This window comes from Zea mays, chromosome 4 (assembly GCF_902167145.1).
Source record: "Zea mays cultivar B73 chromosome 4, Zm-B73-REFERENCE-NAM-5.0, whole genome shotgun sequence".
Lineage (NCBI taxonomy): Eukaryota > Viridiplantae > Streptophyta > Magnoliopsida > Poales > Poaceae > Zea > Zea mays.
This window is the reverse complement of record NC_050099.1, coordinates 209068554-209083491: the sequence shown is the minus strand read 5'-3', so window position 1 is coordinate 209083491 and position 14938 is coordinate 209068554. Positions and strand designations below refer to the sequence as shown.

Below are 14938 nucleotides of genomic sequence, written 5' to 3'. Positions count from 1 at the left end.
TTTATAATTTCGTGAGCCATCCCTCGGCCACCATTTTCTCAGATGTCGGTGAAAAACTTTCCGCCAACTAAGCTTGCCTCGGCCGAGGGGTCTTTTGTATCTTCAATAGAGAACGCAGCTTTGGCTTGGGCCAGAATCTTCACATGTTCGCATCCTGCCTTCTCCAAAATAGCCGCAATTCCCCTGGCACCTGAGAAGGCACAGACATCTCCTCGGCCACCCAAAACTTCCTCAAAGGCTTCGGCTTCGCCGTTGATCCAGTCGATTGGACCTTCGGGATCGCCTAGTACGAAGTTGTCTTCATTCGAATATGCGCCAATATTGGCGAAGCTGGTTTTTATCCTTTGTACACATGCTACAGATTTTTCATAGCATCTTTCTTTTGAAGAACGAAGCTCCACAACTGTTTTTTCCCAGTAATTTTTCCAGTAGTCACTGACGTCTCGGTCAGCTTCAGCGATAGCACATTTTAACTTCGCTTCAGCCAGCTGTTTCTGAAGATCTTCAATTTTGCACTTCTAGGCTTCAGCTTGGGCTTTGGAAGTAGCTTCATCTTCTTTTATTTTATTCAGCAATGAGTTTAATATTTTATCTTTCTCAAGACCTTCGTTCCTTAGTTCAATTACTTCGGAACAAAGGTTGTTCAAAGCTATAGTGCATCCTTCGTCTTCAGCACTATTTTGCGCCCTGAGGGCGTTGCTAAGAATCAGACCCTCCAAAAAGAAGTGTGGTATTAAGTATAAGCAAATAAAACAAATCTTGGTTTTTTAATACAAAAAAATAATTCTCATACCTTTAAGCTATTATATGCTAAGCTGTCAGTCAGTTCATCTTTCGATAGCAACGAAAGCCCATCTTCTAGCGTCGGGAATCCGAAGCTTTTGCTCATCTCCCGGCAGACAGAAATTTCCTTGATGTCTGGGAGACAATACAAGAAATCTTCTTCTCCGCTGCCGTTGAATATTAATGCCCCCTTTGGATATTTTAATTTCTGGGCATAATATTGAGCTTCTCGCTTATCCTCTTCAGATAGCCTTTTGCCCGAAGCATGTCGTACAATATAATCAGATACTCTGGAAGATGCTTTAGGAGTTGAAGAGAGAGTTTTTTCAGACAGAATTTGCTTTGTAGCCTCTTTTTTCGTTTCTTCTTCGATTTCCAAGGATTTCTCCTTGGCGGGCTCTGAAGGCCCAGCTTCGGCCTCGGTCCGGCTCTTTGCAGCTTCGTCTTCGGATGGTTTTGTCTCAATTTGCGTTTTTGGCGCTTCGGCAGTTTTCTTCGGAGTGGTGCTTGAAGACTTTATTGTCTCCAGCACATCTAGTACATTGACCATCCTTTTTCTCTTGGGAGTCGCTGTGAGATCTTTTTGTGCCTTCGGCACTGTCATTTCTGCCGAAGGGCTTGTAACTTCTAATATCTTTGTTTTCTCGGCCTCTATTTCTTCAATATTATCGGCCTTCGGCATCATAGTCGGCTCTTCATTCTTCTGTGTAAGAGCAGGTCCTTTGGCTTCAGTAGCCGTAGAGGTCTCACCACCAAATTCGGGCACTGTGGCCGGTTCAATGAAGCGCGGTCGGTGAGTAAGGACCTTCACCTTTTTCCTCTTTGGCGCGGGCTCACTTAGAGCAACTGAAGCATCACCTTTCCCAGAAGTTGCACTTTTCTCTTTTGCCCTTTCAGCGGGTAGCGGTAATCAGGGTACATAAACCCAACAGCATCGAAAACTCTATTCAGCATTTCTTCTTCCGGCCTCTGAAGGCCGCAGATAACGCGTTATCTTCTGCCTTTGAATATGGCCCAAGCAGTTCGTCGCTTGTAGCTTTGATACACTTCAGCCAATCATCATCTGGCTCAATAAACTTACCTTCATATCTGAAGGTGTATTTCAACCTAACCAGCCCACCTTCGTCAGACTTGCTGATAGTTTCCTCTGGCATTTCCCATTTCTCTACAAGTGGCCACACTCTAAAGGCTATGTGCTCCTGGACTAAATCCCTCGTCCCGATGAAAGAGCAAACTATGCCAAAGGCCTTTCGGCATTCTTCGGCTGCTTCATCAATTTCCACCTTCGGTTTCCGAAGGTCGAAGCGCTGCCAGATAGGACGCATGATAATATCTTTAATGTCTTCTCGAGCCTTTAAATCGTTTTTCACGTAAAACCATTCCTTCATCCAGTCCCCAGGCCATCTTTTCCGGAAGGTTGGCACGGGGCAGCTTGAGCCAGAGCGAGCGACGAAGCTATAGCAGCAAAAATTGTTATGATATTGCTCTTTGCCCCAGGGTTTCGTCTCATATAACAGTTCGTGCATACTGCAGAAACTTTTTGCATTTGGCTCCAAGCCCTGGCTCCTCACGGCCGAGACGAAGATCCCCATTCTTATGATTGCTTCGGGAGTAATTTGATGAAGGTAGACCTGATAGATCTTTAAAACCTCAACCATAAATCTGCTTAAGGGGAACCGAAGCCGAGCTTTAAAAAAGCTTGGGAAGATCACAACTTCATTCTCTTCGGGAGTAGGCACAGTCCTCTCTCCGTCATCTGCCCTCACAGTAGACATGTCTCGAAAATATCTTCCCCTCATGTTATCGAGATGACTCTGTTTAATACTCGATTTTCCGAAGACTGAGTGACTTGGTCGCCACGGTCGATCTTCGGAGTCTTCACCCCCACTCTCCACGTCATAACTGTCACTATCACCGGTGTCTTTAGAAAAACCTTCTAAAATCTCCTTAGTGATCTTCTCTGTATTTGTCTTTGCTATTGATTCAAGAAACCCAAGATTCTTCTCCTCAGAAAGACTCAGCTTCGTTTCAGCAACAGCTTTTTTATCTTCAGACATCTTCGGAAATGTTGGAAAAAGGTGTTCTCAAAGCCGAAGCTTAGAAAATTTAAGAAACCAAGCAAGCGTTGGTATGCAAGAGCTAAAAATTGGGAAAGCAAGAGCAGATGGCAAGAAAGCGTGCCAAATAAGCTCGCGGTGTGCTCTTATTTATACGCCTAGTGCGTTGCAAGTGGGAGGGCCCCGCTTGTCATTGACTGTTGCTATTCTAGCAAAGGGAAGGTGTTTTCGGACCTTCGGCTTAAGGCCTTCGTCCATATTGCAATCTGAATTTATCATTCTAACAAATTAATATTGCGAGGGGCTACTGTTGGGGGCCTTCGGCTTCTGAAGGTCCTCAAAAACATGATTTAACAATGTTTCTGGAGTATGATACATGAACAGGTACCTTCGGACATAGGTCAAAACCACAGTGTGAAGAAGCACAAAGAATACGAAGGATGGCGCAAAGCCGAAGCTATGCGCAGGGGAGCTTCGGCGTGATAGCAGAAAAGGAAACCGACTTAAAGGGGAAAAGGTTATTTAGACCCCGACGGATTACTATAGAGTTACTAGCAAATGTAAAGGGCATGGGTGTAATTCTACATGGGCTGTGTCCCGTGCCTATTAATAGATGAACAGTGCTCACGTATTGTTCACGCTGACTTGGCATTTGCTTTTGCGTCACACTTGTACTTTTGCCTTCTTTCAAGCCGAAGGTACATTTGTAATTTGTTATCATTTCTATTTTTCCATGATGATAAAATAGAAATGAGTTAATAATAATATTTATGTGTTTATGTTATTTCTCATACTTTATATGAATGTTTCTTCATTATTTGTTGTACTGATGAAGGTATGTCCTTCATAACATTCGTCCGAAACTCATTATATCCCAAGGGAAATAATGCTTCGAAGGACAAAGGACTTTAATGTTTAACAACTTCGGTGTTGCCTTGTTCTTAATTCATAGCATTTAAGGATAAGTCCCCAACATAGCTTTTTCTCTCAAATACACAAAAGTATGAAACATTAGGTTTGTTACCAGTTAGGAGCTCATACGATGTCTTTTTGAGGAGGCGATGAATATAGATGTGGTTTATGGCATGGCAAGCCGTATTCACGGCTTTCGACCAAAATCGCTCCGGCGTCTTGTATTCTCCCAACATCGCTCTGGACATGTCGATGAGTGTCTTGTTCTTCCTCTCTACTACACCATTTTGTTGTGGTGTGTAGGGAGCGGAGAACTCATGCTTGATGCCTTCCTCCTCAAGGTACTCTTCCACTTGAAGATTCTTGAATTTTGATCCATTGTCGCTCCTGATATTTTTCACCTTGAGCTCAAATTCATTTTGAGCTCTCCTTAGGAAGCGCTTTAATGTACCTTGAGTTTCTGATTTATCCTGCACAAAAAATACCCAAGTGAAGCGAGAAAAATCATAAACAATTATAAGACCATACTTACTTCCCCCGATGCTAAGGTAAGGAACGGGTCCGAAAAGATCCATATGAAGAAATTCCAGTGGTCTTCATGTCGTCATCACATTTTGCTTGGATGATTTGTTCCCACCTGCTTCCCTGCTTGGCATACTGCACAAGGTCTGTATTTCTCAAAACAGACATCTATTAGTCCTAACACATGTTCTCCCTTTAGAAGCTTATGAAGGTTCTTCATTCCAACATGTGCTAGACGGCGGTGCCAGAGCCAGCCTAAGTTAGTCTTAGCAATTAAGCATGCATCTAGATCGACATTCTCTTTAGTAAAATCAACCAAATAAAGCTTGTTGTCTAAAACACCTTTAAAAGCTAATGAACCATCACTTCTTATAAATACAGATACATCAATATTTGTAAACAAGCAATTATAACCAATATGGCATAATTTACTTACAGAAAGCAAATTGTAACCAAGCGATTCCACTAAGAATAAATTAGAAATTAAGTACTCGGTAGTGATGGCTATTTTATCCAAACCTTTGGCCTTACCTTGATTCCCATCTCCAAAGATGATTGTGTCGTGGGAATCCTTGTTCTTGGCATAGGAGGTGAACATCATCTCCCCCGTCATGTGGTTTGTGCATTCGCTATCAATAATCCAACTTGTGCCTCTGGATGCATAAACCTACAAGGTAATTTAAGCTTGGGATTTAGGTACCCAACTTTTGTTGGGTCCTACAAGGTTAGTCACATATGATTTAGGAACCCAAATGCAAGTCTTACCTCCCTTGCACTTAGGCCCCACATTTCTAGCAACAACTTTATCATTTTTACAATGTAGTACATATGAGGTATCATAAGTACGATAAAGCATAATTGTCCTTTTAGATGCATTTCTAGGAGCATGAGAAACAACATGATGAACATGGCGCCTAGGTCTACTCCTACCATGAACATATGAAGAGCTAGAAGATGCAAACATGGCATGAGGATCAAAAATAGCGTCATGACGCATAGGTAAAACAGCACGATCATAACAACCATCATTATGAGCAACATAAGAAACATTAGAGGTATTCTTAACATGAGCATACAAATAAGCATGGTTCTTGTCATGAAAAGAATGTGAATTACTAGCCAAGGGTGCCTTCCCTTTCTCCTTGATGAGATTGGAGGCCCTTTGGCTTGTTAAGTTCTTGGTTCCCTTTTGGAAATCAAGTCCATCCTTAATAGAGGTGAAGGAAACGGTGACGCCTAAGAGAGGGGTGGTGAATTAGAACTTCTAAAAACTATCTCTAAACTAGGCCACAATTAAATCCCTAGAGCAAAACCTATGCAAATAAACAATCTAGAATGTGCAAACTAGGTTTTATCTAAGTATCGTTATCTCTACCGCAAAGCCTAAGTTTTAATCCTAAATAATCTAACTAGAAAGGTGAGATTGAAACTTAAATAATTAATATAAATGTGGAAGGTAAAGAGCAAGGTAGAGATGCAAACTCTCGTTGATGGCGCCGATATTTTACCGAGGTATCCGGAACCACACAAGGTTCCGACGAATATTCGTTGGTGCCCCTACGCAAAGGGTAGCCCACGCGAGGGCCAAGCACCTCGGTCGAGTAACTCCGTAGAGAGCCATGGGCCTTCTCCATGCGCAAGTGGTGCTCTGCTTCCGGCTCCTCTTAGACGCTCCCCGCTGTATCCACTATCAAGCTTCCGGCCGAAAACACCGTGGGTCTTGTTCCCTACGGTACTCGGTGGCGGCCGTGTCACAAACGTGGTTGTCACGGTCTCGCAAGACTCTCACCCCACTTCGTACAATTACAACGGCTCACGCAAGAGCAAGCGCTAATATGGTCTAACTAACCTAAGCACTTCGCAAAGCACCTACGCTAATCACCAAGTGATTCTATTAAGCACTTGGGTGTTTGAGAACTTGGAAATGTCTATAATATGCTTTGGTATGTTGCTTGGGCTCCCAAACCTTGAAATGGCCGATTGGGGGTATTTAAAGCCTCCCCCACAATTATGGCTCCGTTTGGTTTGGCTTTTCAAGGTGCTTTGGCTTCCACAAAAGCTAAAAGCCAACCAAAGGAAGTGGCTTCCTATCAGGTTCTACCAAAGAAAGCTGCTTTTCCTCAGTTCATTTCTCACAGCACCGAGGAACCTGCTGTGAGCGGCTGTGGATCAATGTTTTCGTGAAAATTACCCGCCTGCCACTCGTTATGTTGGTACCGGTTCGAGTTATTTTTTTAGATTGACCCCTTCCCCCAACCAGAACCTGCGACACCAGAGAGGCAGAGACAGCGACTTCGCCTCGTGTTCCTCTCCCCGGCGGCGCTAGGGTTGCACGCCCGGCGGCGCTACACCTCGCCGGCGGCGCTCCAACTCCCCGACGGTGCTCCTAGCCGGTTGCTCCTCTCCGGCGACCACCCCTTCGGGCCTCTGTTCTCATCTGGACGCAAGCAACAACAGCAAGTGAGCTCCGCTCCTCTCCAGTCAATCACTTGATTTTGCATCCCTGCCTCCCTTGACTGATCTGTAGGTAATCTCCCCCTATTACTTCCTCCTTTGTGTAGCATACTGAAATGCAGCAGCAGTAAGTAATTTCTATTTATGTGGTGGCGGTGGAGAGGAGCACATCACTGGTGGTGAGGGAGCACGTCACTTCCATTTTGTGTCTAGATTAATTTTTTGCTAATTGGTCACGTGTGCTTGGATGAGTGGTGCCGCACAGTCATGTATGTTAATGAATTATGCCATGCAGTGCTACTTTGATATTCTCATTTACCAGAGAAAAATCCTCAAATATTGTCACTGATGTTGTTATGACAGTAATAGAATGTTTTTTTTGTTTTGCTTTATTCAAGAATGGCTGATAAGGCAGATTGGTGTGATGCCAATGTGAGGCATTTCATTGATGTATGCAAAGGAGAGATAGATGCTGGGAATCGGCCGATGGGAATGTTCACCAAAACTGGTTGGAAAAATCTTAGAACTAAGCATGAAGAAAAAACAGGCCAGAAGCTAACCAAAAAACAATTAAAGAATAAGTTGGACAATATGAAAAAGGAATATACATGGTTCATGGAGTTCAAGAATTATGCCACTGGGCTTGGATGGGATGAGGCAAAGCAAACAGTTGACTGTTCTAAGGAATGGTGGGATGAACACCTTGCTGTAAGAATTAAACTCCCATTGTTGTCTATTTATTTTCCATGCTTCATATCATATGAGTTGCTAACTTTTTTCATTTTATTTCAGAGATGTAATAATCCTGGAAAAGGTATTAAATGCAACCATGTGAGGTTCAGAAAACAAGGACCCAAGCACCTTGATGATCTACATATATTGTTCGATAAGGTACACGTTAGCGGGGCTACTGCATCCTGTCCTGGAGATATATCCTCGGATGAGTCAAGTGATGATGATGTGGTTGAGGTACAAAAAACTATTGATAATGTTGATGTGAAGCTGGCTGCGTTGAAGAAATCAAAACTAGGAAAAAGGAAGCGTAAGGACTGCTCTACTGCTACTGAAGAGAAGGATGAGAAGAGCCCATTCTTTCGACTGTACAAGAACACATGTTTGAAGATAGAAACTGCAGCAGAGAAGATCTCCACAAGTGTTGAAGCATCATCGACTCCTCCAACCAACCCAGTCCCTAGTATTGCAGAGGCCATGAAGATGGTGAAAGATTGTGGGGTGCAAGAAAAAACTGCACTAATGCACACAGCTACCTTCCTAATTGTGAAGCCTGAATTTAGGGAGGTCTTCAGCTTACTAGAAACAAATGAAGGAAGGCTAGATTTGCTTGAAAGGGAGCATGAAAAGGAGTCGATTAAGCGGATGTAGAACACTTTCAGTGCCTTTATTTTCAGAGTTGTATTGTGAACCAATATTTTTTTATTTCCCAATGTTAAGAACTATATTTTTTCGTGAGTTGTGTTGTGCTTGTAATGTACTATATTATTTGCTTCTATCATTGGTATTGTGTCATTGGTCCCAGTTGTGTGATTGCTGAAATCTATTGTTATTGTTGCCATATAGTCTTGTGTGATTGCTAAAATTTATTGTTATTGGTGCCATATATTTGCTGCCACTATTATTAATATATTCATATATCATGTGTAGATGGGTGATAACACAGAAGATTTGGCAAAAAAAGGACAGAATGGCCTTTTGCTTCTGGGTCGTCCTAGGTACTTTTATAAGATGTTTCGGATGAGCACTGAGGTTTTCATGGAACTTCATGACTTGCTAATCTCGACCTATGGTTTGACATCAACTAACAATGTATCATCAATTGAATCATTGGCGATGTTCTTGTGGATTGTTGGAGGACCCCAAGCATTTGCACAAGCTGAAAATCGTTTTACACGTTCACTCTGGACAGTTCACACAAAGTTTCATGAAGTATTGAATTGTTTGCGCAAGTTAGCAAAGGACAATATAAAGCCTAGAGATCCTACTTTCTCTACTGAGCATGATAAGATCAAAGAGGATCGTTTCTGGCCTTATTTCAAAGGCGCTATTGGAGCTATAGATGGTTCACATGTTCCAGTTGTAGTGCCGACAGAAGAAGTGGTTAATCACACATGTCGACATGGATATACATCTCAGAATGTGCTAGCCATCTGTGACTTTGATATGAGGTTTATCTTTGCGGTTGCTGGTTGGCCAGGTTCTGCACATGACACACGGATCCTCAATCACGCGTTAGCAAATTTTCCTTCTTTTCCCTTGCCTCCTAAAGGTATGCATAATTCTTTACTATGTAACCAATACTTGTTTTATTATTTTTCTTTGCTGATTTCATTTTATAGGAAAATATTATCTTGTGGATTCCGGTTATCCAAACCGAACAGGATATCTTGCCCCTTTTAAAGGAAGTGCATACCATATACCAGAATTTCAGCTTCGTTCTGGGCGTCCTCCTCAAGGGAAGTACGAGATGTTCAATTTCTTGCATTCATCCCTACGGAATGTCATTGAGCGGTCTTTTGGAGTCTTGAAGCAGAAGTGGCGTATTTTGAAGGGCATACCTAGTTTCTCTACTCGTACTCAGAAGCATATTATTATTGCTTGTATGGCGTTGCATAATTTTATTCGTGATAGCAATTTGCATGATAGGGAGTTCGATAGATGTGATGCTGATGAGGAGTACCTACTAGAACAGACGAATGCCACAACACAAACACAAGGAGATGACAATCCAGACGGGGAGAATGAAGATACCATGAATACCATTCGTAGTAGGATAGCTGATGCTTTGGTTACCGCTTCAGGGAGCTAATTATGTTGATAGAGGACAACATTATATGAAGCATATATCTTTTGTATTAATGTGGACCATATACTTCGTTGTATTAATGTGGACCATATGGTAGTGATGGATGCAAAATTTGAAAAAGTTAAGTTCACCTTCATAAAATGGCCATTTACATGTAAATATGTGAACAACAATTTGTTTTACGATTAATTTGCATATAACTTGTCTCTCCTGTCCTTCAGGGGCATTACAGGCATTTCTTACCGAATCTACTGTTTCACAGCTGTTTCAGCCAAACGGCTTTCAGCTTTCTCAGAGCTGAAAGCTCACAGCAGCTTTTCCACAGCCCACAGCCTACAGCAGCTTTTTTCACAGCTCACAGCCCAACCAAACACAGCCTATAGCCGTTGGACAGAAGCAGCAGCTTTCTGTCGACGGGCGCACTAGACAGTCCGGTGCTCACCGGACATGCACTGATCACTGTCCGATGCCCTAGACATGTCAGCCGGCCGTTGGGGTCTGTAGCAGTCGACCGTTGGATCCGACCGTTGCCAAATAGTTTGGTGCACACCGGACAGTCCGGTGTTACAACCCGAGGGTGCCTGGTTGTGAGCCCCTCTGCGCAGACTACCCAGTGTCCCACCAGACAGTTTGGTGCATACTAGATAGGTTACTGTTCACTGCCCGGTGCGCCACCAGTGCGCTGGATGACTGCCCACTTTATGGATTTCTTTCGCTGTTTCTTTGGGCTTCTTTTGTTCTTTATTCTTGGACTTCTATGCTTATTTTATGTCTTATTTTGAGGTGTTGCATCCTTAGTGCCTTAGTCTAACCCCCTTTGCATCCTGTGAACTACAAATACAAACACTAGCAAACACATTAGTCCACAGGTTATGTTGATCATCAAACACTAAAATCCCTTAGCCAAATGGCTCGGGGTCCATTTTCCTTACAATCTCCCCCTTTTTGGTGATTGATGACACACAACCAAAGCAAGCAAATATAACAAACATTTTGATGAAAATATGCACTCTACTTGCTAGGATGCATGAATGTCCCCTCAAAGTGAGATTATGGACTTAAGCCTCTCCATAATTCACTTACTTCCTATTTTTAGACCAAAGATACTTCAGAGACCAAAACCACTTGCAAGATAAAAAAATAATTTGGTGGTGTTTGGTGTTTGATATATTTTTGTTGCTTTGGACCCTAAAACTTCTCCCCCTTTGGCATCAAACGCCGAAAAGGAAGACATTAAACGCATATAGGAAGAAAATAAAAGTCTTGCCCACTAGAAGATTTACCAATTGAAGTTCTACAGATTACTCCCCCTAAAAGAGTTTTCTCCCTTTTGAAAGAATATGCTTCCCCTTTGTCATAGACGAAGAAATACTCCCCCTGACGGAGATCCTCAACTTAGGAAAAAGTACATGAGAAAGAGAGGTGCAAGACATGATTGATTAGACTAACTCCCCGTATGCGTAGGTAAAAGATATATTTTAACAATGTATGCATTTAGCAACATGAGAAGCACAAGATATGAAATTTAGTCTAATCAAATTCTGGAGAAGACATGTAAATGATATCGATTGTTGAATGGAACCACTTATGGAACCAATTGAAGATTCTTGTAGTTTTGGAGTGAAAGCTTATTGTCTTTCTCTGATGACTCCATTTTCCTTCAATGAGACTACTACACATAACAGACTTGAAAATAGGTATTAGTCTCAAAGACTTAGATTATAGGGTAACCTCCCCCTGAAAGTGTGCATACAAGTTTCGAATACTTGTAGGCGACTTGCACTTTGATTTTTGACATCAAGAGGGGAAATTATCTATAATCTGAACTTTGGCACATATAAGTTAAATGATACCAATTGAAGCATTGAAGGATATGTCATATGAAACTACCAATTGGAGTATCATTTACTTAGGAATGATGAATAAGCTATGTGTCGTGCTTGACTTAATTATTTTAAACCATGTAGGTTTGCTAAAGAATATGAATTGAAAACAAGCATTCCTACCATACGATTGGCCTAGTGTGCATGCAATTTAATTAAAGGAAAAATACATCATGTAAAACTAGGCATGAAAGGTAAAACTAGATACATGAGAATAGATACGTATATCTAAAAACAAGAAATACAATAAATCTAGTTACCTTGGTCATGGGTGGGGAATTTGGGTCCAAAGTATTCACTAAACCACTTGGCAATAGACTTGATCCAATATGATGCATCCCATGATATACATCCCAATTTTTCCAAGTCTCCAAATTCCTCGACGTCCTTCGGACTTCTCACTTCCCTCTTGGGATCCAAACCTTCTTGGTGCTTTTTATGGTTAAGATAATCTCCTTTGGCACCCAGATACGTTTGGCCCCCTTTACTTTGTTGGCTTTCTTATTGGCCTTGATTGCTATCACCTTTCCATTCCTTTTCTTCTTGATCAAATATAGTGTAGCAGCCTTTTTATCGACCTTGTTGATATAGGTGTTGGAGATTTTGCTTGTTGGCTTTTGCTAGATTTGCTTTTTCTTATCCTCGGTCTTCGCCTTGCATTGGTAAGACTTGTGGCCTTCCTTGTGGCATAGCCTACAAATCACAGTTTCTCCCTCCACAGGCTTGTTCACTCCTGCAGTGGTGTTATTCTGAGGAGGTTGGATTTGTTTGGCTTTACCTTTCTTGTCATACGGAGCCTTGCCAAGGCAAGCTGCCTCTTGCTTTAATTGCTCATTCTCCATTGCAATCTCATCCGAACATGTTTCTATAACAACATTCTTGACAAGAACTTGATTGCAGGGGTTAGAATCATCAATTAAATCAAAGCAAGAAGTAGAAGCATCTTTCTTAATAATTTCAGGTATTTCAACCAAAGATGCTCCTGGGGTGCTACCAATGTTTTCTAGCTTAGTAGTTAGCTCATTATTATTTATGCTAAGAATTTCTATTTTCCCTAGTAAGTTTTCAATGGCTTCTTGGGAGCTAGCTAACTTAGCCTTAAGTTTTTCATTCTTTTTAATAAGGCTATCATCAGTAGCTGAGGATATAGCATTAGTCTCTAATTGCTCAACTTTAGTTGATAGTTCACAATTTAAATTTGCAAATGTTTCAATTTTTTCTAGCAAACATTTATAATCATCTTGAGAGCTAATCAACTTATTTTTAAAAGTTTTAAATTGAGCCTTTTGTTTAGTACATACATCCTCAAAAAAATTAACGGCTTACACAAACTCATCTAAGGAGGGCTTTCCCTCACCTTCATCATCACTACTGCTATCAACACTAGAGGATGGAATACTCATTTCACCTCTTGCAATAAGGCACTTGTGTGATGACCGTGATGAGGATCGGTGGCTGCGCGTTCTTGGAGGTTCATCTTCGCTTGAAGAGTCATCCCAAGCTTGTAATAGTCTTGCCATTGCTTCTCCCTTTGTGGGTTCGAACATATTTGGTCAGTTGTCCCTAAAGTGGCCCTTCTCCTCACATGCGAAGCATCCTCTCTTCTTTGCTTTTTCCTATCAATGTTGAAGAGAAGATCCTCGACCTGTAGAGGCACACCCATTAGATTAATCTTGTGGATCATCCCCATTACCTTTCCGACGCGTCGGATTGTTTCTTCGTCCTTGGAGAATGATGTTGATGGTTGATTATCTTCATCATCATCACTTTCTTCTTCTTCTTCTTCTTCTTCTTCTTCACTGGAGGAGCTTGGAGTGGGATCCTTCTTCTTTCCCTTGTTCTTTTCATCACATGCAAAAGCATATGATCTTGAAGAAGTTGGCTCCTCTTGTCGACCCATTTTTCGCGTCATTTCAAATGTCACAATCTTTCCGATCACAATTGTCGGGGTCATTGTACTCAAGCCCTCCATGTTATTTATAATGATGATGATGCTCCCATATCTTTGTTGTGGTAGTAGGGAGATAATCTTCCTCACAATGTCCACATCACCTACCTTATTAATGCCAATATAATTGAGCTCATTGATGTTTAGATTTAAATGAGAATACAAGTCTCTAACAAGCTCATTTTCTTTCATGGCAAAAGAATTGTATTCATTCAAAACTAGGCAATGTTTTTTGCTCACGGACATTTGATGTGCCATCATTGAGCTCATGCAATTTTAGCCAAATATCATTAGCAGTTTTTAGTTTAAAAAACTTGATTAAAAAATTTTCATGCTAAGAGATTCATACAAGCAATTTTTTGCTCTCGCATTCAAATGAACTTCTTTTTCTTCGCTCGTGGTGAGCTTCTCGGGATTTTTAGGTGGTTTCATCTCGTCATGAGTGACTCTCCAAACACCTAGATCAACACCCTCTAGGTAACAAGCCATTCTAGCACTATAATATGGGAAGTTAGTGCCATCGAAGTGTGGTGGCCTATGGGTATCCATCCCCTTCATCTAAAAAACATCGACTTGATTAGCGATGAAGCTAAAACGTTTCAAATGAGCCAAACCAGCCACTGATACTAATTAAAGGAAACGGTGATGCCTAAGAGGGGGTGAATTAGGACTTTTAAAAACTATCTCTAAACTAGGCCACAATTAAATCCCTAGAGCAAAACATATGCAAATAAACAATCTAGAATGTGTATACTAGGTTATGTCTAAGTGTTGCTATCTCTACCACAAAGCCTAAGTTTCAATCCTAAATAAATAGTAATGCGAGATTGAAACTTAAATACTTAATATAAATGCGGAAAGTAAAGAGCAAGGTAGACATGCAAACTCTCGTGGATGACGCTGATATTTTACCGAGGTATCTAGAACCACGCAAGGTTCCGACTAATCCTTGTTGGTGCCCCTACGCAAAGGGTAGCCCATGCGAGGGCCAAGCACCTCAGTCGAGTAACTCCGTAGAGAGCCACAGGCCTTCTCCACGCGCAACTTGTGCTCCGCTTTCGGCTCCTCTCGGATTCTCCCCGCCATCTCGACTATCGAGCTTCTGGACGAAAACACTGCGGGCCTTGTTCCCTCCGGTACACGGTGGCGACCGTGACACAAATGCGGTTGTCATGGTCTCGCAAGACTCACCCTACTCGGTACAATTACAATGGCTCACGCAAGAGCCGAGGGGTTGTGTGATTTTTCTAAACTCACTCAACTAACTAGGATTCACCTACAGCAAGCGCTAATGCGGTCTTACTAATCTAAGCACTTCGCAAAGCACCTACACTAATCATCGAGTGATTCTATTAAGCACTTGGGTGTTTGAGCACTTGGAAATGTGTACAATATGCCTTGGTATGTTGCTTGGGCTCTCACACCTTGAAATGCCGGTTGGGGGTATTTATAGACTCCCCCACAATTATAGCCGTTGGATAGAAGTAGCAGCCTTTTGTCGACGGGTGCACCGGACAGTCCGGTGCACACCGGATATGAACTGTTCACTGTCCGGTGC

The 14938-nt window shown here is 41.9% G+C and overlaps 2 protein-coding genes across 3 annotated transcripts; both read left to right on the top strand.

Moving 5' to 3' along the window:
* Positions 1–6315: 6315 nt before the first annotated feature.
* Positions 6316–8255, top strand: LOC103654542 (uncharacterized protein At2g29880). Of its 2 annotated transcripts, none has more exons than XM_020551937.3 (3): positions 6316–6734; positions 7127–7436; positions 7521–8255. In XM_020551937.3, the coding sequence occupies exons 2-3, from the start codon at positions 7128–7130 to the stop codon at positions 8109–8111; spliced, it is 900 nt and encodes a 299-aa protein (XP_020407526.1). In that variant the 5' UTR covers positions 6316–6734; position 7127; the 3' UTR covers positions 8112–8255. The 2 variants fall into 2 exon arrangements, with proteins under 2 accessions (XP_020407526.1, XP_023158164.1); XM_023302396.2 differs by lacking the exon at positions 6316–6734 and adding an exon at positions 6793–6907.
* Positions 8256–8326: 71 nt separating this feature from the next.
* Positions 8327–9911, top strand: LOC103655879 (uncharacterized). The gene is made up of 2 exons (XM_008682555.4): positions 8327–9012; positions 9083–9911. Exons 1-2 carry the CDS (start codon positions 8391–8393, stop codon positions 9550–9552), a joined length of 1092 nt encoding a protein of 363 aa, XP_008680777.3. The 5' UTR covers positions 8327–8390; the 3' UTR covers positions 9553–9911.
* Positions 9912–14938: the final 5027 nt, after the last annotated feature.

Bases quoted from the DNA above. Each gene is read 5' to 3' on its own strand.
- LOC103654542 (XM_020551937.3), top strand. From the start codon at position 7,128: ATGGCTGATAAGGCAGATTGGTGTGATGCCAATGTGAGGCATTTCATT. The intron at 7,437-7,520 runs GTAAGAATTAAA...ATTTTATTTCAG, and splicing joins GGTGGGATGAACACCTTGCT to AGATGTAATAATCCTGGAAA.
- LOC103655879 (XM_008682555.4), top strand. From the start codon at position 8,391: ATGGGTGATAACACAGAAGATTTGGCAAAAAAAGGACAGAATGGCCTT. The intron at 9,013-9,082 runs GTATGCATAATT...TTCATTTTATAG, and splicing joins TTTTCCCTTGCCTCCTAAAG to GAAAATATTATCTTGTGGAT.